The sequence below is a fragment of the Pagrus pagrus genome (assembly GCF_965226575.1).
Source record: "Pagrus pagrus genome assembly, chromosome: 3".
Classification (NCBI taxonomy): domain Eukaryota; kingdom Metazoa; phylum Chordata; class Actinopteri; order Spariformes; family Sparidae; genus Pagrus; species Pagrus pagrus.
Genome location: NC_140187.1, coordinates 26,151,667 through 26,177,043, shown reverse-complemented (window position 1 = coordinate 26,177,043; position 25,377 = coordinate 26,151,667). Strand labels below are relative to the sequence as shown.

At 40.7% G+C, this 25,377-nt stretch overlaps 1 protein-coding gene across 2 annotated transcripts; it reads right to left on the bottom strand.

The window, feature by feature from the left end:
• Positions 1 to 1,008: 1,008 nt before the first annotated feature.
• On the bottom strand, positions 1,009 to 21,248 carry LOC311254496 (protein kinase C delta type-like). Of its 2 annotated transcripts, none has more exons than XM_084348282.1 (17): positions 20,909 to 21,248; positions 10,322 to 10,452; positions 9,781 to 10,053; positions 7,601 to 7,781; positions 6,127 to 6,158; positions 5,932 to 6,017; positions 5,457 to 5,586; positions 5,226 to 5,326; positions 5,057 to 5,138; positions 4,699 to 4,826; positions 4,183 to 4,356; positions 3,872 to 3,963; positions 3,670 to 3,732; positions 3,377 to 3,515; positions 2,891 to 3,079; positions 2,585 to 2,713; positions 1,009 to 2,465 (listed from the first exon to the last, which is right to left on the bottom strand). In XM_084348282.1, the coding sequence occupies exons 2-17, from the start codon at positions 10,428 to 10,430 to the stop codon at positions 2,307 to 2,309; spliced, it is 2,067 nt and encodes a 688-aa protein (XP_084204408.1). In that variant the 5' UTR covers positions 10,431 to 10,452; positions 20,909 to 21,248; the 3' UTR covers positions 1,009 to 2,306. The 2 variants fall into 2 exon arrangements, with proteins under 2 accessions (XP_084204408.1, XP_084204407.1); XM_084348281.1 differs by having other exon boundaries at positions 7,601 to 7,784; positions 20,909 to 21,247.
• Between the last annotated feature and the right edge of the window lie 4,129 nt (positions 21,249 to 25,377).

Below are 25,377 nucleotides of genomic sequence, written 5' to 3'. Positions count from 1 at the left end.
TCCCCCACAAAAGACCAACCCTTCACATGCCTATTACAACAAAAGAAAAAAATATCCGCGTTTTGCATGCGTTGAGGTGGAAACAGCGCAAGAACTGCGGGCTTTTTCCACAGAAAAGCGATCGGATCTTGTCTGAACAGTCGAAACATTCGTAGAGCCATCAATAAATGAAAAGGGAGCAGGCATTTACTACCAAATTCATTTTATTTAAGAGTGGAGCTGCTCTCTCTAAAAGCCTTCCAATAGAGGACTGCAGCCTACAACTCATATAAGGAAATTAGGTATGGAGGGGAAACAAACCATGCATTTGTTATTTTGGGATTTTTATTTTTAATCTGACGATTGTGAGGGGTCATTTTATTTTTTTAAAGGTCTACAACTTTAATGCTGCATTGCTTTAATGCTGTTTGCATAAAGGCAAATTTCCCATCAACTTGAATAGGTTTATTTGCTCAGTGGATGTCACTGTGTTCATGTTCATATCTGGTATTTGTTCACTGTCCACACACTGCAGCAGGCAGCGGATTACTGCTGGGGACAGAGGACGAGGACAGGTCATGAGCCGTGCGCACTGCAGGAATGTGTCCTCGTCTTTCCTGCACACAACGAAACACGGGGAGGTGCAATTATAACACCTGACCGGTAGATGGCAGCAAACCCTGACAGGTCTCTCTCTCTCTCATACTGAAAAACCTCTGTGGTACTTGGACATGTTTTGGTCCCCTGACAAAAGATTTTTTCTGAGGTGAGGTACTGCAGAAGCTATGCCATAGTGTCCAATATACAGGATCCCTAAAATATAGCAACATAATCAATGTGAAGCAGCAGCGACCAGAGGACCAGACCACAACAGCAGGAATGCAATGATTAGTAGTGGAATTTCTATGGTATGCAAGTCTTTACAAAAGGATTTCTGTTTTTCTAAGAGCTTCTACATATGAAGCCTTGTGACATTCAAGTCTACAACAAGTGTACTTGAATTTAAAAATGAATCCAAGTGACACTGGCTGAGTTTACAATGTATTTATTCATAATCAGATGTAAAAGATGAGGAGAGTAAAAAAAGTACACCCATTGCTCACAGACAGCTCACGTTTCCATACATAATCTTTTTCCATATACAACACTATTATTTTATGTTAAAATTCCTACATTCAAGTAATATAACACATAATACCCTATGTTTACAGTAAAATGCCCATCCCTCCCACACAAAATGACACATCCTTCAACACATGTACAGAGATGTACCATTGTTGCAACTTTACAGTAAATCTGATGGCTGCCCAGAAAATGAATATTACGTATGAAATAACTGTTTGTGCATTATGCTTCAGTTTGATGTACAACAAGAGGTTGGCAAACAAAAGACTCGAAGACTGCCATTTTGTGCTAATCTTAAAAAAAGAAAAAGAAAAAAAGATTCATTCTTTAGGAGGTATTTGAGACTCTGGGGTGTCCTGAGAGCCCCTCCAGTTTCTCAAGACAGTGCAGTCAGTGAGGGAGGACACTACTCAGTTCTGCAACAACATCATTTCAATTCAGAGGGATTCAACAACTTTGTAGCACAATTCTTTCTACGATGCTTATATCTGTCTGCAAGATACAGGCATCACACAATCAGAGATCAACTGCAGAGTTATTCAACAACAATGTTACTGACTAAAATTGCATCAATTGCTTGTAAAAAATACCATCACAAACCCACACACTTGTATGCATGTGGTAATGCAGAAACATAGCTGGAGTGTAATAGGAGGCAAATACAGTAGGCAAAGCACACAGGATGAGAAAGAATATGGTATGTACCACTCAATTTTCCTGACTTGCATATGCAATGCCGATGTATACATTTGTACAACGGATTAAGGGTGTCGGGCCTTTTCCTGTGATGAATTTAATTATTAAATTTTTAGATACAGTACATTAAATGAATTGTATTGATTTAAATTCAGATCACAAAAAATAATAACAGAAATATAGGAATAGACATCATTGACTTTCTCCCACTGCATTGATTAGTTTCTAAAAATCTCCCTTAATTTCCTGGAGCTTTATACTATTTTATACACCTCTATAGTTTGATAGTTGAAACAGTATTATTGCTTTCAATGCCAGCATCCATCTGTGTTTCATCTTCTCTGATCCTCTGACAGAAAAACTAAAAAAGTCATAGTCCAGCCCAAATCTTTTTCCTGTTCTTGTTATCCATCCAGTGGAGCTTAGACCATATGAAGACAAAGGGAGGAGCCTATTTTATAAGTGCTGGGCCAAGGTCGTGTTTACAGGATAGCCATTTTGCTTTTTTATTTGCTGATCATGTTTTCCAGTCTGGGGTTGACGAAAGAAAAGCCAGCAAAAGCTGCCTGGTCCATGGAGTCGATGAGGTTCTTGTCTGCGTGGGAGAGCCGCGGCTTCTCGCTCAGGAACTCTCGGTCAAAGTTGCTGCAGTCACTGGGGGATTTCTGTGGGTGGCAGGTCAGGGTTAATGAAACAAAGCTTACACTGGAATAAATGGTATCCTAGATGCATGCAATCATATTTATACAAATGGATTTCAGATACCAAAAGCACAGGCTCATACCACTTTGGGCTTAAAAGGAGGGTCCACTTCTCTCTTCTCCAGTGCCGGCCAGTTAATGGTTTTAAAGAACGCGTGTGTACGTATGTCTCCCACCACACCCAACCTGCGACTGGGATCACGCTCGAACAACTGGAATAATGAAGAAAGACATTTTGATTACAGAAACAACACAAAACAACGCCCTGTAATACTATGTCGTGATAGGGAGGAATGTATTCAAAGCCATTCGTGTGGATGATGTAAACGCTGTCTCTGCCTATGTGGAACAAAGTGTGCCTAATAACACATATGTATCCTGATAGTTACCAGCTCAAGCAGGCTCTTCGCCTCCTTGGTGATCCACCGAGGGTAGTGAGGGGTGTCTGACCTGATGGACTCAAACAGCTCGTCCTCATCATCACCTTGGAAAGGTGACTGACCGATCAGCATCTCATACACCAGCACACCGAAAGACCACCAATCTACTGAGAAGGTGTACTTCTGTCCTAGCAGGATCTGAGATAAGAGATCAGAAGTTAGCAATGAGAAGGACACACACTGTCTAAATGGAAGCACTCTGCTGTTGTTCACCAGTACTGCAGAGGCCAAGTGAAAAACTCTAATTTAGTGACGTGCAGACACAGCCAAGCCTCCTGATGACCACTAGGGGGCATATAGACTGAATAAATGTAGGGATGCATGGTAAGGTGAGAATGGGGCTTCACATTTAAAAAATAATATTCTTGACAAAATTGCTGAATAAATATGTTCTCAGAATTTTCATGGAAATATAGTCAGGTCCCTGAAGCTAACCTCTGGTGCGATGTAGTCTGGCGTCCCACAAAATGTAGTGGCTCTGGCCTCTCCAAACACTTTCTCTTTGCACATGCCAAAGTCTGCTATCTTTATGTGTCCGTCCTTGTCCAGCATTACATTGTCCAGCTTCAGATCTCTGAGGGAAGACACAGGAAGAGATATCAAACAATGTACAACCAGGTCCACTAGGTTATAGTTGGTTTGAAGTGAAATCAAAAAAGGGATTCAGTTCCAGTAATGGGTTGAATATAGTCTGCAGACACCAGTACAGAGTGGCTGTTGGGTCTTACCTGTAGATAATGCCTTTTGAGTGGAGGAACTGCAGTCCCACTATTATCTCAGCAGCATAGAACCTGAGGGTTGAAATGTGCAAAACAACCATTAAACACAGTTTTACTGTGATTAAGAGCTAAAGTCACAGGCCCTCCACTGTGGAAAGTGACAGTTGCTGTATTACTCATAGTTCTCTACACAGTCTCCCAGTGTACTTACGTGGCTCTGTTGAGATCGAAGCGGCCTTTGTCTTGGATGTGGAACATCAAGTCGCCTCCATTCAGGTACTCCATTACAAAGAAGAGGTGCTCCTGTGCAAACAACACATTATTGTCATCTCACTGACGCAGACAAATGAGACATGAAGAGTGTGTCAGAGAGAAGGGATTCAGATAAGGGGGCTGGGAGAGCGGGTCTTTATCAATTGGGAGTTGTCGCTCTTACCGCTGTAGCCCACGTTGATTCTCTATCAGGGAACATGCTTTTAAATGTTTTACGAGTAGATATGTTCAGTAAGTGTGAGTGCTTACTTTAGACTGGAATGTGGAGTAGAGGTGTGTGAGGAAGGGGTTCTCCCAGGCGAGGGCCAGGACTCTCTTCTCCACCATGGTGCACTCCACATCATCATCCATGAGGACGACATCCTTCTTCAGAACCTTCACAGCAAAGAACTGTCCCTTCCCCTTCAGCTCTGCCAGCAGCACCTGAGGTGTCAAAGCCACTTAGTGAGGACTCCATCAGTGTGATCACTCCAGTTTCATGGAGCACAATCATGGCATATTACAATCAAAATGAGGAGGGTATTTATATCTCTTCCTCTTTTTGGTGTTCTTTAATGCCACTTTAATGGCTATATTTGGTAAGCGCTGTTAATCTACAAAGCATCGTTCACATGTGGACAATGTCAGCATTTGTTTGCCATATACAGTATTTGCCACATCCATGACATAACAAGTTAGCAAAAAGTTAAATTTTACAGTGTCTTCCATTCTGTGTCGCATAATCATTTCAGGAAAGGTTTGAAAGATGGGGACTACGGTTCCTACCTTGCCAAAGCTGCCTTTTCCCAGCACCTTGTGGAATACCATGTGGTTGAGGGTGAGGCGTGCACGGGAAACTGTAGGTGCGGCTGGGGCTGGGCTCAAGCCTTCATGTGCCTTTCCATTGCCATCTGCTATAAATACACATTTGCAACGATGGAGTTAATACATATGCAAACCTGAATGCAAAGATGCATGCAAACTCAACAAACATACAACAAAGAATAAAGATTTGAGAATGTAAATAAAGGTAAACAGATTATCAGTGACAATATGACATCTATTTTAGCTCTAAAGATAAAACTTGATTTTGAACAAACCGTTTTGTATTACTATGGTTTGTGCTACAATGAACACATCTTACCACTAGGGTCTGTTACATTACGGATGTCCTGGTAGACCCCAATATCTGCTGCATTGGAGTCATCAGACTTCTTCATAGATTTCTATAGATGAAAAATGTTGGGTGAAACATTATTGACATTTTACACCAACAATTAATCATTTGCTCTATTTAAAAAAACTATGCAAACCTGGGAGACTTGGGACAGAGCCTCTGCCAGTAGTTTCTGGTTGATTCCACAAAGATTGGCCACTTTCTTCTGACAGTAACTATGTACATTCATGCCACAGTCTGGTCAGAAGTGTGAAAAATGGATCGGCCACGTAGAGAAGAGGAATACAATGAAAGAGAAAAATGTTAAAATGAGCAAGGCAGATATAACATTGGAGATAAAGTGAAAGAAAGAACACATTAGACTAACCTTCACATTTAAGGCCCTGCTTGTATAGACCCCACAGCAGACTACCACAATGGTCGCAGAATGTGGGGCTCTTGTAGTTATAGCACTTGAAGCGATGAGGCATATCGATCTTGAAGCGCTCTTTCTGGAACTACAAACACACAAATCCATTAAACCCACAGAAAACTGATATCTGATTATTACAAACAGCTACAAATGGGATTATGTGTGTTGCCAGTTTTAATTGCATTTAAGTGGCAGGTAAAAGTCAAAGCCATGTCTTTATCAATTTACATATTAAATCTAACATTGATGACTTAAGGATGAATTAAATGCTTCAAACAGTAAATAGGTCATAAGTCATAAAGCAGGAGATTATTGAAATATAGCTGGGAAAAGTGATTAAAGCTAATGATGTGAAAGAAAATGCAGTTCATAGTCTGTTCCAGATCTAAAAGCTTTTGCATTGATGTAGGAGAACATTAACTTTGCTCACCACAGTGTCGCGACTGTTGGCCGCTGTTCCAGTGCACCTGGCAATGATTATTTCGATGCATTTCTTGTGGATTGCCGCATTGCATTCTGGATGAAATAAAAGACCAAATATTGTGTTCAAGTGTTGTTGTTGAGTGTTCAAGATTTTGGAAAGATAACGTGAAAAATTAAAGATAGCAGTCAATGAAACACTCACGTCTGCACTTGTAACCTTGCTTGTTGAGCCCCCTGTATGGAAGAAAGGAATATGATGAACTATATTATATGATTCCTGCTGGTAATATATTCAGAATGGCTTTCATAACTAGGATTGTGTTTATGACATTGATGTACTGTATTTAGCATGCAGATAATTAGCAGCATTACATCCAAGTTTACCGTTTCCTTCATGCAACAGCTACCAAACTACATCTGTATTGTCTGCAAATCTTTCTCCAAGGTAATAAGCAAGCACAAAAAGCATAGGAAAAGCATGAGACCTGCTATTACAGTTAGCACATCAATGACTTGTTTGTTAACAGCATAACTGAAAGATATGCAGTATGTTTCACATATTAGACCATGAGATTGAACATAAGGCTGCCCAATAATTCAAAATATTATTGAAATTGCAATATGGCCAAGTGCAATGTCCAAATTGCAAAAGTCACTATTTCTTGAAAGAGGTTAAATGTGACAAAACAGCATTATAATGCAGTACTGTAGTGCTGCAGAGATGCCCTGGCTTACAAATCTTGTTTGTCAGACGTAAGAAACATGTTTGTTGGGTACAGACCCCTATAAATGTCACATCATCATGATTTCAATGTTTTTCAGTAAAAATGATCATTCTCACTAATTGAAAATCACATCACAAATGTAATATTTTTTTTTTAAAATTTGCCACATCGCGCAGCCCTTATATATACAGAAAAAGAGAATTTCCCCATTGTGGGATTAGAAGGGAATTAAAAAAAAAATAAAAAAATTATGTCAAATGCTCAGATGAATGGCGCCAGTGTCCCACACATGCACACAGACTTCAGCAAATGTTACATTTCCTCCATCCTGCCTCTAAAGGGTATGGATAGTACCGTAGTTTGGGAGACAGGGGAAGAGCTTGGCTCACAGGTTATTGCTGCTGACATAGTTGGAACACAACATGACGGCCATGTGGGATTTCCCAAGACAGTGACTCATTCTCACAATAGCAGCCCTGCTGTTGTTTCTACCATTACGAACCCCCCACAGACTGCTCCATTTAGGAAATAGAACCGCTACTAATTGGTCTTTTGAGAAACACCCTTGGGGGGATGGACTTTTCTTATTGGACAACGGTTATTTTTTTCTCATTTTGTATCCAGAAAACATACAGTAGGTGACAGCACAAATGGTCTGGCATTATAAAAGCTATGCCAGTAGCATCTTAATAAAAACAACGGTGATAGTAATAATAATGCAGAGAAAAACAAGTTGACAGGCAAATTGGCAGGCAAATTGGCTGCTTCTGGATAATTCCTGCCCAGACAGAGCAGTACTTGAAATTACTACAATAGTCTCTGTCTGGAATTCAAAAGATAGTCAAAACATACTAAAGGTCAAATTGAAATAAGTATTTGATATGCTGATCAGCTACAGCACACAAACATAATATTCACATCACTTAACAAAGTCAGAACATGGCATCTCACCATAGGAATTCTCTGCAGACAGAGCAGAAGGTGGGCTGGCCGAAGAAGGTGGCTGTGAACTCATGGTTCTTGATGCAGTGAACCTTGGGCTGCTTGAAAGCTCCTCTCCTCCTGTTGAGGGTTGTGACTCCATCCTCCGGCATAACCTTCACTGTTGTCTTAGACACCGATGGCTTAGACGCTGCTGTGAGGAGCGATCAATTTACAAATCAGTTTATTATCTATTCAAAACATGCGCTGTTTGTCAAATAGCTTTAAAGTGAAAAATACACCTTTCATTAATTTGACAAATAAAAATGATATCAGAAATGCAGTGTGGTGGGAGTCTTGTTAATTATTTATTTAACTGACCAACTGGGTCTTACAATCTCACTGATGAGGTTTACTGATGTTCCTTAAATGACGTCACAGTGGGCATTCTCATTAAGTAGTCATCAGCTATAATGGCCATGGGGTATTTAGTCAGAAAGTCCTATTAGCTAAAGAAGGCGGACACAGTCACTGCTGCTAGATGGAGGGTAAACACAGAAGAATGCCATTTTGGATAAGTGGCTCCAACTGATGCAAGCCAGCGGGGTGAGGTCAAAAGTCACCGAGAGAAGACGGCGAAAGAAGCGTGAGAGAGGTAAACAAAGCAGGCAGAAACAGTGGAGGAGATAGAGAGGGTAAGTGGGTGGATGGGAGAGAGGGACGGGCAATTCAAAAAAGGAGTAGCCCCTAAAGAGACAATTGATAGACAAGGAAGAGTGGGAAGAGTGATGAGGTGAGGGAGATAAACTAATTTCCTCTCTGCCATTCTAGTGACAGATGTTTATGTTTGGACAGCGCCTCAGTGAGCTGTGCCAAGAAAGTGGGAGTGAGAGAGAGGGCAAGAGAAATAAGACAGACAGCGTTGAGGGCTGTTCACACATGCCTAAAAATACCCCAGGCTGCTTTTCAGGAAACCTGTGGAGTGTGTAGGAGGGAGCCGATGGAGTAATGGAGCTCTTTCATAACAGTAGACACACTCCCCTCTCATGACCCTCTCCAACACTGAGCCCCCGACTGTGCAACTCCTACGCAGAAACTCCCCCTGAATGGATCCGGTTTGTAAATCTCACAGTCGTAGACTGGGTTCCCCGTCTGGGGAGCCGAGCTGGAAGCTGAATACAGCACTGTCAGCCACTACTGCTCTCCCTCACTTGACTGACTCTTCAAACAGCTGAAGTGAAACTAAAACAGGTTTTTGAAAGCAGATGATGAAAGCAATATGATTTTGAACTCAAGCTGCTAATGCTGTTTTGTGTGTTTAAGTGGCTTTATCATGTCAGAATAAACCAACGATTCAAAATTTCCCCTTCATTCTTGACAGGATAGTCCACAATGATATAAAATAATTGTAATACATATTAAAAAAAAGCATGAAATAAATAAATTAAAACAAGTACAATGTATTAAGAGAAATAGGCATTAACACGTCTCCTTACATATGTTGAGCCATGTAGAGTACATACATGTTTATTATTGTGGTCAGTATCTTGGCTACTTATTCAAAGTACAGCGAGTCCTGGGGCCAGATTTCTGTGCGACCTTGACAGATTGTAACACTGCATTTGCTACACGGCCACACCTGTAGTCAGCTGACGCGCTCAGTGACAGATATTTCCCTGGCATGATACTTTATTGCTGGGCAGTTGGCCCAGAAAACTGCACTGTAATTAACATGTTAAGCTGTGGTTCTTTGTAGGTGAAGGGAAATCAACATCCTTCTTGCCAGCAGAGGGCCTTATTATCAACACTGACAGAACATGAATTTCTGTTATATGAGACCAGCGGGTAAAGGGAGGGGGGCGAGGTTATCCATGACACTAAGGCATTGCACCACTCCCTGGTAGTCTAGTGGTTAGGATTCGGCGCTCTCACCGCCGCGGCCCGGGTTCGATTCCCGGTCAGGGAACGCTGTTTTAAAGGCTGTGTATACATAACTGATGGGTCCAACAACACACAATTGTCTGCCAAAGTTGGAATGGTTTGAGTTATATGACATGACAGAATTCTGTGTTTACCTCTAAACAGATATCTTGAGAATGAAAAGAATGTTTTTTCCCTGAACTCTTTAGTCATGCACATCTAATGTTATAGAAAAAATAGTAAACATTTGAAACCAGGTTTTCAGGAGCTTTAGGACGCAGCAGTTTTACCTGCATCACTGTCCTCCAGGAAGAACTGTACAGCCATGTGGACCCTTCCTGAAGGATGAAGGTCCACCCAGAACTCGGCGCAACCATTAGTCTTGGACTTCTTACAGCGTTCTGCCAGTACAGATACACCCACGGTGGCCTTGGCCAGTGGTTCCTCAGTGCTCTGCATGAGGACCACTTCGAGGACACGGCCCTCATAGATGTGAGCATCAAAAGTGGACTTCCAGGCTGGATACATGGTGGGCTTCCTCTGGACCAAGGTCTTTCCTCGCTCTGAGAAAGAAGATTGCGATAATTATTGACAACAACAGCTTCTTTTACTTTTCATTTCTTGGTAAAGTCACAGCAAAGTAATGGCTACAGCACAAAGCGCCTGGAGTGAGTACAAAGTCAGTTGGATCCTCATGGATTTTTGAGCTCACCAGATGGTGGCTGTTTAGGCAATTCAATTCTGGAAAGTCTGGTCTCCCCACTTATTGTGCCACTCCACTGTCTAGATAAAATGACGACCGCATACATGTTTGTGTGCGTCTGTACATACCTGTGCTGACAGACTCCTTCATCTTGATGGCACAGATGAGAGAGTCAGACTGAGGAGCCAGTGCGCCCACGTCATAAGCAGTGAAGGCGATACGCAGGAAGGGTGCCATGGTTACTGCTCACCTCAGCCTCCTGAAGACAGACTCACAGTTAGAACATCTCACACAAACATACATACATCTTGTACTTGGATTGCTTAAGACTTAAAACAAGAAGGAAGAGAGTTGGTGGCTAATAGTGTCCTCAGATGGGAGCTACAGAGGAAGAAGGAAGTTTCCAACTCAAGTCAACTTTGGAAACTACCTGCCAGTAATGAGGAAAGAAGACACAGAGTCTGTGCACACGAGAGGGAATGACAGAAAATCCATAGGTTCATGTTTCCAAGACAAATAGAGAGTCCCAGTGTTAGGTGGAACGACAAAGTTGAAAGATGAGTCCCTTTGCTACGTAACTGTTATTGCATTGGTTTGGTGGAAGTTTTGTCAAAACCAATTATACTGTTTAATCCTGGATGTTTATTGCCAGCCGTCTCTACTTAGTTGGCTGTATATATCTGTGTCTGTGGCCATTCTTTAAAAGACTTGTGAAGCACCAATTCATAGAGAACTGCTGACGTCATATCAGTTTTGCTGATTTTCTATCTAGTACTGTTAGACGTGCCAGAGTCAGTCTATCTGAAGGCCACATTTAAAATTAGCAGTGTTTGATCTATAATGCAGACAAGAGATAAATGTCCTACTTATTACTAAGGAGAATAAGAATTCTACCCACATCATTTTGAAAGTACAAAACTGAAACAGAAAATACAGCTTGCAGAAGTGTCCACCGGCTTGCTTCATTCAAGCTGAATTGCTCCACTGACTGATTTGTTCATCACTATATTGCATGTGTTTCATACACTTCCTCTTAAAAGTGTATGAACGCAGTCTTTCCAGAGTCATTCCTAATCAGCCCACTAGACCTGGTCTCTTCTATACGTCATGTGGGGTAGAGTTTTAATGAATGTTTCCTCAAAGATACAATTATCTAAATGTATTGTTTGATAACATGACAGCAGGCAACATTGCTGCCTTATGTATCCTGAAAATATTTTTCTTGGAAAGGGAGTCATTTTTATTTATCTGCTCTTTTATAAGTTATATGTGTGTGCGTACTTTAAATTACAATATTTATAAATTTAATCTACTGCTAGCATGACTAATTCCTTAAGACCATTTGAAAGGAAAATATTTATTCTGAGGGAGCAGTCAGTATCAGTATGACACAACAAAGCCAAAAATAATGTGTCAGGAGGACAAACAGTTTTCCTGTGTTTTCAGCTTTAGGACACAGCTCACTAGGACCAGTGTTCCCTAATGCTTAACTTTCCTGCCGTAAAAACATTAGCTGAAGGGGACTTGTTATAACAGATTATAAAGGGTGACATTTTCTAAATTAAGGGGGCAGCCAGTTGAAACTAAACTAACAAATACTTGAAGCTTCCATGTTATCAAGGCTGCTGAGTCACACACGCTATGTCACAAACTAGCAGGACCCAGAGGGCATATTAGTCCACATCCTAATTCCTAAAGCGGCAATAAAATCCCACAGAATTCGCCCACACAGCACTTTTTGTGAGCTCTGAAATTCCTTTATTTGATCTCTTGTAGCTTTAGTCTCTTGGCCCTTTAACACAATCTTGACTTAATAGTTATGCATGGCATGCATGTTTCGATTTGAGGCAAACAGAATCTAATTCTAACTACACAATGATGTTTAGCTGTATAGTAATGTCTCAGCAAAATGCACAGAGACTTGCCCCTCTCTTAAGTGAGTATGAATATATACATTAAAGTACTGGACAGAAACATACTGTAACCCCTCTGTTTGTGTTCATGTTTCTTTTCACATTGCTGATTGTCATACATTATGCTTGCTGTGATAGATGTACAGGTATGCTTCACAGCTTACAAAAGGTAGAGCAGATGCTATTTTGAGCTCTGGCTGCATCCGGATCAGTTTTAACTAGTCTGCTGAGTGACACCCTGAATACAGAATTTTGGAAAGACGAGATGAGATGTTTCTAACGAATTCTGACTGCAGCTTTTTCTAATCATCATGTGGAGCTGCTTAGCAGTACAAGATGCTACTGTTCCTGCACTGAACAGGTTTCAGGTGTAACTACACACAATTCTTGATAATCTGGCTCCCTCAGGATCTATAGTGTATAGTAGACAGTGGCGACCCGACAGAGGCAGGCTTGTTATCTGGAGGTAGCTGGTTTGATATCTCTGAGAAGCAAGAAACATCTGGATGGGGAAGTTAATGACCAACACTGACATCTCAGTAGCCATCACAAAGTTGCCCTTTGAGCAAACCTCTTAAAGGATAACTACCGTTTTTTACAACCTGGACCTTATTTCTAGCAAAATATATTATCATTTACTCACCCAGATAACTTTGGTGTCATTTGGCGTCGTTCGAAAAAAATGAGCGCCGCGTATATCCATATAATGCCAGTGATCCGGGCACCGAAGCGCAGCCTCTATGAGCATTATCTGCCACGAAACTAGTTCATTTCACCAATATTTTGTTACGATACGCTAGTGCTATTCCCCTCTGAGTCCGGACTCGTCTGTTGTCAACATCCGGGGTCTGTAGGTTGACCTACTACCTCTGACCTGGAAGATGTCATCTCTGAGCTGCGCACGCACCCGTGACAGCCCGGCTTGTTTACCTGTAGCTGCTACTGCTAGTTTGACCAGGATGTGTTTCAGTGCCCCGTCACTCGCATTATATGGATATACCGGCGCTACACTGGATCTAATTTCGTCCGAACAACTTCAAATGACACCAAAGTTATCTGGGTGAGTAAATGATCATATATTTTGCTAGAAATAAGGTCCAGGTTGTAAAAAACGGTAGTTATCCTTTAAAGCCCAATGGCTGCAAAAGTCAGAAGTAACTTAATGGCAAGCACACACCCAAAATGTCACTTTAACCTTTGACTTACTTTTTGGGACAAAGTATTAGTAACTGCTGTTTTCAGCTTAGAAGTACAGCAGGCATTTTCAAACGTCAGTGAATAAAATCAAAAGCCAATTTCAGAATGAGACTTAACATGTGCCATAGAGTTACATGTGCATTCTGTAGTCCATCGATTTCTTTCTTTTCTACACCTTAGACAGGTCTCCACACAGCCCAGGCACCAACATCCTCACACAAAAAGTCCTTCACATAAAAACAGTATAAAAACAAAACAACAAAAAATTAAGTAGCAAAGAATTAAAAAATGATAAATATACACAAAATAAATGCATATAACGATAATGTATTATAACGATAATGTATATATCTAAGATACAAGTCTAGACCCAAATGTATTCATTGACACTAGACAGTGTCTCGACATGTGAATGTGTTTACACCGTTTGGCTTATTATATTTTGTAAGTTGTGCTTTTCCAGCTGTCCTACACATCTCTGTTGTTGCTGCTGAAGGCTTTGACTGACTCTGCAAGCTTGTTTGGGATCAAAAGACTCCTAAACAAGCAACTGTCTCTGAGCAAGGTCAGCTGGGTCGAGCAACTTTTAGAGCTCTAATGAAACTGCCCACGCATGTACACACAAAAACAATATTTATCAAAGTTATGCTCTTAGTCACATGTAAAATACAAACAAAGACATACTTTTTGAGTCCAATTCCAATTTTCTCCCCACTTCACACACACACACACACACACACACACACACACACACACACACACACACACACACACACACACACACACACACACATTCTCTTATGTACACATACACAGGCTTTGGTACATAGAAAAGACTGCCTTGTTTCCCCAGAGAGAGTGGAAAAAATGAGTACATGTAATTGGGGAAGGGGTGGGTAGAGGAAAAGACCAAAAGAGAGAGAGAGAAAAAAGACAGATGAAACACTGGAAGGCAGGCCAGTGGACAGAAGTCCGACTCAATGATAGTACCAGATTTGCCTTCCTAGCTCCAGCCACAATGAGGTTGACTTCCACTGAGATGAATATGTTTCATTTTTGTGTTCATGTGTGTTTAAATCTTTAGCTTTTGTCCTAGACCAAATTGAATGCACAGACTATCTGTCTGTGGTGCTCATGTTAACTTTGCATAAAATAATTTATCAATTATAGACTAACTGGAAGAAGGCACAGTATGTGGAAACATGACAACGAGATTTAAGTAACTGAGAAAAGCCATTAAATGTCACTTGACAAGGAAAATATTGTCACCTGACATATAAGCTCTGAGGAAGTGCTCCTATTCCCATAACTACAGTACACGTTTGAGTGTAATTAATTTTAGAATCAGCATCTGCAACTACAAAAGCTCATAAATGTAGCAGGTAATCCTGTGACGAAAAGAACAAGCAGAACAAGCAGAACCACACATTTCAGGTGGCAGCCAACAAAATAAGTAGATTAGTATTAGGCCTGCAACTAACAATTATTTTCATTATCAATTAATCTGCAGATTATTTTCATGATTAGTTTTTAGACTATAAAATGCTAAGAAAATGACTGAAATTATTAGTCAATACTCAAAATCGATCAACTAATTGATTGATCGACCAATTGTTGCAGCTCTGATTAGAACATCAAAAGAAAAATAATCTTTAATTATAATGACATCAAACCTTGATCTTCCATTACGGTGCATGCTTTTAACAAAACACAATAATGGCGCCTGAGATGCGTGTGTCTGCAATAGATAAGACTGTCATCAGATTCAAGCTCAGTGATGTGCCACAAACTAGTCAAAGGTTTGGTATGTGCTGAATTAGTTGAGATGTTAATGACTGGAAGAAGTGATCAAGCAGGTCTAGCAGGTCGGGGAGGTTGTGTGTGTTAATGTTTCATCTGCGGGGCTGAACAAAGACAGGTATTATTACACAAGGAGAAACAACAGAGTTTCCTCCACACAATACACAAGAATTGTTCCATTACGTTAGCCTTTTGTGTTATGAATAACAGCACTCTGAATTTGGCTACCAGCAAAATCCACAAATCAATGATAGCGACATATCATTAACATAGATTATTTTTTCTCTTCAGGGAAATTCTTCTTATATTTCTGCCATAAAGCCACCTGCAGAACAGCTAAAAGGAATTCAGAGTCTTGTTCAAACATACATTAATTCTACATTGTGAATGTTTGACAGCGCAGCAGCATTTATAAACGGTTAACCCTTACCCAAACTAGGCCACCCTTTTGCTACAAGGAAGGTTTGTTTACACCAAAAGAAGCATGGGTGTTTACATCCTGCAGTTTAGAGCTTGTAGCCTTTTTTAAACTAGACATAGCCCCTCAATTTCAGGACATTCCAGCAGGACAACAACTTTGAACATGTTGACAGGCAACCAAATAGTTTTTTGGGGGCAGAAAGTGGAATGTTCTTGTCCTCCGAACAGTGAAGTCAGTTACCTGACCTTGATCCAACTAAGTATGTGTTTCACTTGACAGTCTCAAGGCATGACACCCCTGAAACAAGCAAAAAGTGAATATGACCGCAGTACAGACCTGCTAGACAATCACGAGGAGGGGTGATTCTGGTCAGTCAAAATTGGCAGGGGAATCTGTTTAGATGATGCATGTTTAATGAAAATATTGATATTTGCAGTGTAGCATATCTCAAGAGGAGGAAGTAATATGCTATTTTGTCATATTGATATTTTGTCCTACTGTGTGCCATGTAGAAGTATTAAGTCAAAGGCAATGGTGCTTGTTACTCTTTCTATAAAAGACATTCAGGACTAAAGACACTTTCCAAAGCAGACATTTCTACATGTCATAGAAGGAAATGCATAACCGCAAACGATAATCATAGCTCAGATCCAGTAAGTGTCAGTATATCGCCCAGTAAGTCATTCCACCTGCAGAACACCAGGACCTTGAAACTGTCTCACCTAAATGAAATGCAGCCATTATTAATGTTGTAAATGACACCTGTGCTTTCCCTACTGTGACATGTCCAAGTGTAGCGAAACAATTCTATTTAAACCTAGGTCTAAATGTCCAGGTTTAAATTCTGCTGACTCAAAACCTGCAGGTCTTTTCCACAAAAGACAATTGAACATGTCACAGCAAGAAAAATAGATGAAGCTGAATTCCATTTGGCTGCTTTGGTTTCAATGTCCTAGTATTATGCATGCTTTCTCGCTGTCATGCTGATTTACGATGACAGTTGAATAGAACATAGTAACATTTGTGATCTTCCTACAGTAGAACTGATTGAACCCAATGATCCAGTACTTTGATATATTTTGACCTGATTGAATATCCTCACAGAATAGCTCATATATCCTAATATCTTCTTTTCAATCCAGGTATGTCAGCTGGTGTTTTCCTACTAAGACAGAGCGCAAAATGAGGCAGTGAGAGAGTTCTGTATAAGTTGGAAATTATGTCTCCTCCTTATGTAGATCTGAACTAAATACAAGTCATAGCAATGACAGAGTTAAACTACTGTGAGAATATGTCAGGTTTTGTGCTCTCAGGCAAAACCAGGAAGTCTTTTGACACATTCCCATAGTGTATGGTTTAATGTTATCGGTAATCATTACCAGGACCTTTGGAGAAATGTGAGGGAAGAAAATGAAGAAAATGCACAGTGTGCCTGCAGCCTTCATGATCATCAGAAAATGACAAAATGACAGAGTAAGAGAGGGGGCGTACAAGGCTGAGTGACCGACACAAAGTTCCACAACAGACCCAGAACAGCCCAGGTCGCAGGATGTAGCTGGGATGGTCAAGGGCTGAACAAACACTGACAAACACGCTGCACACGGTTAAAATGAACATGAACACGCGTGATCAGACTCAGCAAAGCAACACTCACGACTACAGCCAATAGCCTGTGTAGTTGTATGTCTAAACATCTATTTAATTATGATACTAGTCCTTATGATAGCTTACAGAAAAACAATCAATCCACATTGGAAATTAAGCATTGATAAAAGTTAAGTTTTTTTTCCAATGATTGCACTGTTGATTGTAGGCATATGCTGAAATATTGCTTTCCAAGCTTCCACATACATAAACTAAAAAGCACTGAGAGTACATACTGTACTCTGTCAATTGTTTACATTTACCATTTAAAATGATTTTCACAGCTTTATCTAGATTCAGATCTGCATTAAAATACACATGATGTTTTCATGCCCAGTTTGACAGAAAATTCATGCAAGCAAAACAACACCATTCTCACAAAACTTTCCTTAATCCACAAGTCTTTCACTGAGGAAACGTGGCATGTATTATTATTACCGCATTAACGCAGTCCCCAAAGCACATAAGTGTATTTGTGCGCTCACACACACTAATAACCTTGAACAAAGCAGCCTTTAATGAATTTCAGTGGAGACTGGCTTGAAATAATCAACGCCTTCCTTTCTTTCACTAACCAAGGTTAATGTCTAACACCCCCTCCCCTCCACATACACACAGACACACAGGTTATGTCAACAGCCAGTATATTACAGATGCTGTCTAGGGAAGACAAAAACGCCTACAGGCTAAAAAAAATGCATGAAAATATGCTTTTACTGCCTTTCTGTGATGTTGAATTCTCTCCCACGTGTGAACCCACACAGACACACACCCAGCGATCAGGTCAAAGGAGGACAGGAAAGGAAAGTGAGCAAAGAAGAATGAGACCAGAGCTGAGATTGCTGGTTCAAGGTCACAGTCAGATGAATAGTGGCTGTTGTGATACATTTATTCCAGTGATCTCAACTGCTAAAATTTCACGTTTTGCCTTAAATTGGGCTAAGACCGGATTAAAGCTAACTGCCTATTGGATGTTTAAACTGACAGTACACATTGACACAAACTTCAGTGTAACTATTGTGGAGTGATAACCTTTTCTGAGTTTCTCTCCCTTCGTCCTGAGTATCACTGAAGTCTTTGGCAAGGTGTCAAACCTGCTATACCACCATGGAATGAATCCTGCCACTGTGGGTGTGTGTGGTTGTGTGTGTGTGGTTGTATGAGAAAGAGAGAAAGAGAGAGAGAGAAAGAAAGAGAGAGACTTCTCTCCACATGCATTAAGAGCGGTGTCCATTTCTGCCACGCTGACAGTTCACAAAGCCTTGGTTAAGACAGACAAAATAGCATTCGAGCAAGAAGCATGGGATAGAATGATGTAGAGTGTGTGTGTGTGTGTGTGTGTCGGGGGGGGTGCACAGAGAGAGAGAGAGAGAGAGAGAGAGAGAGAGAGAGAGAAAGACAAGAAGCCAAGGGCAAGTAATGAGCCAGACTATCATCACCCAGTGCTGATTTAGCAAGTCAGGTAAATCACTGGTGTTTGTGTGTCCGCCTGTTTGTGGAGTTATGCTCTTTTAACTAGACTCACGTACGTCATGACTTAAGTGTTGCAGTGGAGAGACTGTACCTTTCATATTTTATGGCACATCAAACAAATTGTACCCTCAGTTTTGGTTATACTGTGGTGAAATATTGATGTAGATTTTTTGATAGTATTGGCAAAATAATGCCTGAGTTTCACTTAGATACCAAAATGAGATCACTTTGTTGAGTATAAACAAGCCCTTTCCAGTTCATAAAATTAATCAAATTTCTCAACTGCATTAGTGTTTAATGTTGCCTCACCACAAACAGACGTTCAACCTTGCCTAATAAAGTACAAAATCAACTAAATGATGACTTTAATCTGTAAATATTTCAATAAAATAATAAACCTGACTAATTGCTGATGTGATTGTTCTTGACTTTTCATTCCCTGTACTTATTGAAGCTTACCCAACTCTGCCGGCTCAAATTAAATCATCAATTATTCATACAGTCCAATATCCATCCAAACATTGTCTAAATTATATGAGTCAGTGATGTGTTTATGTGTATGTTGTACTATCGAGGGATCAGTGCTGCATGGGCAAATCCTCACTGAGCAGATGTCCCAACCGTGTCCTCCGAGCAGCATATGAAGCCACAAGCCAATATTGACACACCGGTACCTGCAGGCAGACGCAGGCATATTGTGTTACCTGCGCTCACAAAGCTGCATTCCCTCCAGAAGATAAAAGCAGGATACAGGGTCTTGCTACAAACCCAACAATTGTGTTGTAGTGTGTGACACAAGACTTTCGCAAGTGATGGAAGGAATATTTCAAAATAAGATAATGTGTGGGGGAGCCGACAAGTCATGCCAGCTGCTGTGGATTCAGAGGGCTGAGTTATTTACAGCCACAATAATGCAGGCTAATCTTCACACAGATACTTCTTTTTGCCACCATAGATACACTGTTCTCATGTGGCCTGTTTACTCAATCGCTGACTTCACCCAGAAAAGTCAATGAAGGATGGTATGGGAGTTGCGTGATGGTAATTCTTCTTACTTAATGAGGGACGGACCTTTGACATTTGAAGGCTCATGGACTTTAGTCTCAGCTGAACTACGCAAACCGGCTCCAGTACGAGTTAGACCACATGTGCCAAGTGCTTTGTTTTGTCTTTGTAATGACCGTGACACCGGCAGCTTTCTGTCAAACCTTACCAGAAGCCAAAGCATGAAACCTGGAAAGTACGATGTACATTTGAACTTAAAGTAATTAGAGTTGTATATACATTTTGTGAATGCACACATAGTTAATCATTATAATATGAATTAGATAGTCAGTATTGTATCAATCCGTGGGACTCAATAGTAGGTCATTATTAATAAAGCATATCTTCTCCTTCTTCTATTGTCAGTGCCCCCCTTGTTTTGACAGTGTAACTGTAGTAGGATCACTAAGAGGACCCCTTTTCCGTATACCTTAAAACACCATGGATTACATTTATTTATGGATTGAATTTGAGCATAGATAAACAATAATTCAATAATTAATAATTCATTTGTCTGCTGTCTCAAATTAACTATTAAGTGGTTTAACTACTTTGAGGCATAAAATGTAGGTGTTTCAATGGGTAGCTTATCCCATAATATACGATGAGGGCAGAACGACTGTAAATGGGATAAATGGCTTAAGTTAAAGGTTTTGTTTGTCGGCTTTGGGTTCATCTTTTCATCTTGGTGGTTGTTAGCATAATGAACGCTACCGTTTACCCCTCACTTTTATTTAAGTTAGCTAACTTAACGCTAGCTACATCACAGGGGCAGACTCCTCTGTTACCATAGGATACAACACTTGGCCCGAGGAATTCATGAAGCACACAGACTGACTTCCCGGTGCTGTATTGAATGTTGTTGCCGCAGTATTTGTCGGTTTTGCAACATTAACCAGACCTGCAAGCACTGAAACATGGCTTAACTAGACTTATGTAACTTCAACTGTAACACGGCGAGAGAGGGAGACATTCCGCGACAGCAACTCCAGAGAAGTCCCACCACCACTGCTCCTACTACTACTGATGTCAACCGAGGTTTGCTCCTCTGTGACACAAAACATCAACCAGAGCCAGGTCGAAGCAAAGACAGGCGACTCTTGACACCATTAATCATGCAAGAAAGCCGGGAGACAAGTGCTGTTGTCCCGACTGTCAAACACCGAGCTCAAGTTTTCCAACCGCTAACAAGTTTAACCGCCTCACAACATACTGTGACTTACCTCCTCCGCCGAGCTGGAAAGTGTTTTTGCTCGAGACTTTGTACCGGGTTTGGTTGTTGAAGCACACTTCTCCCGGAGGTTTCGACTTCAGACTCTTCTATGCTGTTTTTGAGGAAGTGTTCAAGTGGGGGCTGCCGTTGGTTGTGGCTCTGTTCCTCTGTGTCTGGCTCCGTACGACTGCTGCTCTGTGGCAGCGCGCGGTGCAGAGGAGTGACCGTGTGACGTCAACCAGGTGAATTCCCAAAGACACACACATGCAGAGAGGTGAGACCAGGCCTGGACAGCTTCAGATGCTTTGCAATGAAGATTTTGCACCAGAAACATCAAAATATGTACAAGTGAAGCTGAAACATTTAATAAAATGATAAACTGACAGGAAATGTCTTGGCATTTTGAATATGGTTTAAGTTATTTTTCATGCAAAAATATGGATTCCGTCTATTTTCCAATCAATTAATCCATAATGGAAAATAATCAGCAGTTGTAGTCCCATGCAACATAGCTCATAATCAGCACCAGCTACAACAGTAGATCCTGCTTTTACATTAATACATGAATAAGAATAATCAATTTATTTAATATGTAATAGTTTAACACTCACAGGGGACATTTCCCTTGATTTTTCTGATTATACCTATGTAAGTAAGTAAGTAACTTAAGTCAGGGCTTTTACTTTTACTTTTAAAAGATTCATTTTACAGTATGTAATTAGTACTCTTAAGAAAAGGATTTAAATACTTCCTCCACCACTGTGAAAACAAAATAAAAGAGGATTATTTTTTTAATACTCTGCATTTACTTAATCATTTTTGATGTCCTACACTGGCAGGACTGGACTGACAACAGTGGAAACCCAATGACGTGTCATCCTAGTAGTCAGTTTGTCTTGTAACACCTTGCCCTGAACCTGACATTGTTTCGCACATCAACCCAGTTTTGAAAACTGTGAAGCTCTGCAGTTGCATGTTGAGTGAAACACTTTTTTCCCTTGAGTAAAAAATGTGAATTTGGCAGGGGGACCAGCAAACCAGGAAATCAATGCAATGTGTATGCTGGTGACACAAAACACAGGTTTAGAGTGAGTACAGTTTGTGGGCTGATCCATACTGGCCCTGCCCATAGCACCTCCACATTCCCACTTGTCCTCTCCGTCACAAAGCACAGAGATCCACGTGGTGCTGAGTCATCAGCCCCCACCCACCAAAACTGTATAAGAGAGAATGGAGCGGTAAATTTAGACTGTCTGTCTCAGCTCCTAAAGGGCTATTTATAGCTCAAAAAACGATATAACAATGACGTATAGAATAGGTGACCAGGGTTGAATGCTGATAGAGATCACTGAGTAAGACTGTAGAGTGACTCATCATGCCCACAAACTTTTGGAACATGCAACAACAACTCAAGGACGAGAGATTTTACCACAAAAATCTGTCCACACACAGAAAGCTGTGGCAACATGACCACAAATTTGCAGTCAAGCATATAATTTAATTTGTTAGCCAGGTATCCAGTATTTTAAAGGGCACTATGTAGTTTTGGAGAAGAAATTCAAACTCAGAATTTTTATTTTTGCAATACTAATGAGGTAATGATATTATATTTTTTTCCATAACTGAATTAACAAGCTGCTCTCAGAGGAAAACAAGGTCCCCAGAACACTGTTTGAAGCTAGAGATGTGGCAGGGTCCGCCAAATATAAACAAAGTTAAACAGTATAAAATTGCGTTGCCCTTTAAGGTCAGTTTGTTTATTCAGTTCATTCAGTCGTGAAAAACAAAGTTGTTTATTTAGTCTGTTTAGGCATAAAAAAACAGTCACAATGAAGATCTAATCTAATCATTTCTTCCCCAAAACCACATATTGCACCTTTAACACAGGCAAGCATAAAAGACTTTCAGTCATATGGCAGGAAAGACATTACTTTTTCCATTACTTCCACTTCCTGGAAAACTGTCACTGTTCTTGAATGATGACCTCATGTGACACGAGTGGTTGTAAATAAAATTCAACCCAATAAAACTATTATGGACTTTTGATCTTTCCTGCCCCTCCCATCAAATAAACCAGCATCTTGGTTTGTCAACTGATAGCCGGTGGAATTGCACTTGAGTAACCCCTTCCTGTGCTTCTTTGTCCCGCCCCGAGCATTCTGGTTTGACAGGAACTTCATCGAATTGGGGAAGCAAGATTTTCTCCTCAACACGAGAAAGCAAACAAGACTTCCTCACCATCACCACCATCTCAAGGAAGAAAAGTAGGACAGAGGGCTGCATGGTTATGTTACGTGATGACATTCAGGTTCATTTCTCGTTAGCACTTAGTAAGAGGAATCGTTATCTGCTGTAAAAATTCCAGCTTGAGATAGTTCACACACTGACACAACATAATTTTATATAAAACCACTGGCTTCATATTTTCTGTGTGAATTCCATTTGTATCTGGGCAGGGGACCGAGACGGTTCCTGTTGTGATGGCCATTTCTGCCATCCCAGCAGTGCCAGGGCAAACATCACAGTGAGTAATGAGAGGAACAGGCAGACGGAGAGAGGGAGGGAAGGGAGGGAGAGATGAAAAAACAATCCCTAAATAAGGAGAGAAATGGTCCTTTCATCAAGAGACATGCCACAGACTAAATCTGCCTTTCTCTATCTGTCCTCATTTCCCGCTCCCACTCTCTTTCACATATTTGCCTTTCTTCCACCATCTCTCGGCCCTTCTTCTTTCCTCTGCGCCATTTCCTCGTTTGCAGACAAAGAGAAATGTGCAACAGGTTCTCCATTCAAATGACCATGAGGTAAACCAGACCAGTTTGCAAGACAGACTTGGTGGCTACATGACGTCGGTAATAGATTTCGCTGGAGTGTGGGTTATCTCTAAAGGCAGCTTAACCTCACTTTCCTCTTTTAGACTCTGTCAAAGTGGTGATAAAGCTGCCAAGAAACACATCTACAAGTGTTCGTCTCTGGTTTAAAATGTTTAGCAGATAACACACGACTGGAATATCAGCAGGCTTTTTGTGCTCAGCTGCTGTCTTTCATGCTTATCCTTTATTGTGCGACATATTCCACATTAATGCTCTGTTGAAAAGGAGCAGTAGACAAGAACAAAGATCTGATGGAACACTTGCCGTTCAAAAAAGCCTCAGCTTAAAGTTAGGCCAGGTGCGTGTTCAATGCGCTGTAAACCAACAGCATTGCATTGGAGAAGTATTTTGTGATTACGGCACGGAAAGTTGCTCACCTGTTTACACCGGTGTTATGCAGAGGGAAAATCCCCAGCACACATTGGTTATGACTGTCTGATCGTGAAGCTCATTTAAAATGTTCTCTCTGTTCTATTCTGAACCGGTTTTCCTGCATAGGTTGGTGTTTTGACAGTGAAATGAAGGCCAGGTATTACATTTCTGACTTATTATTGGCCTCCTGGATGTGGATTTGGAACTTTTCAAGTGTGTGCAAGGAGAAAACTATCCTTTTTCTATCTTTAGAGGTCCTTTTCTTATGATTTGCAGAGACTGCAGAAATAAAAGGCTATTGATTCAAACATGCAGGTGGTTATCTAATCACTCCTGCAGCTCTGGTTCCCTGGCTACTGATGTTCACGCTCGGTGGAACAAGGTGTCTTTAACTTTCAGGTGCTTGGAGGAAATGAATAACTTTCCCATGCTTTCGATGCCTTTCTCACTTCTCTTTCTCTCTCTCCTTTGTTACTTCAAGTAAGTATTGGGTCATTGACACTCCTGGGATCATGTATCTAGAGCAACCCCAATCTTCCTATTTTCTGTTCTGCCTACTTTCTGACTGACATGCAATCACTTCATCTTCACTTGTCTAATTGGAAATGATCTGCTGGTCTTGATCTCTGTATCCAGTGACAGTGTCCTCACCAACACTCTCCCCTGCTCTCTTCCTTCCTTATTATCTGTATAGACGGGCCTTTAAAATTATTCATGAGCAAATTAAATCCTTGTTTTCAATTATCAAAGGATCTGTACTGGCCGATAAATTAAAGCCACATCCTTTTTCTTCTCTTTAGCTCGCTCTCAAATCAGGCTTGCTCTCGTTAACTCGCGGTCATTAATATTGCAGACGTTGAAAAAGAAATAGGCCAAAATGTTTTGTGCTGTTTCTTTGTCTTTAAATATTTATGGAAGCCACTGCTTTCCTGGTCGTGGTCCACCGCTGTCTGACTTGGTTGTCTTGGCTGTGTGAAAGTCTTTGGTATGACTAATTAACTTATCTGAGATGGCTAGTGTTACCCAGCAGTGTGGCTGAGCTGGGAAGTGAAAAGCCTGAAGAAAAGAAGGGCTGATTATGGTCTTTTTTATTTGGCTGAATTAAATCTGCAACAAGGCAATGCTTAATAGTAATTATTTATAATCTCTCTGGTGATACAAATATGTGACCTTAATTTGACCTTAAATTGCAGTGCCTCTCTTGGTTCAATCATTGTAGTTACAATTAATGGAA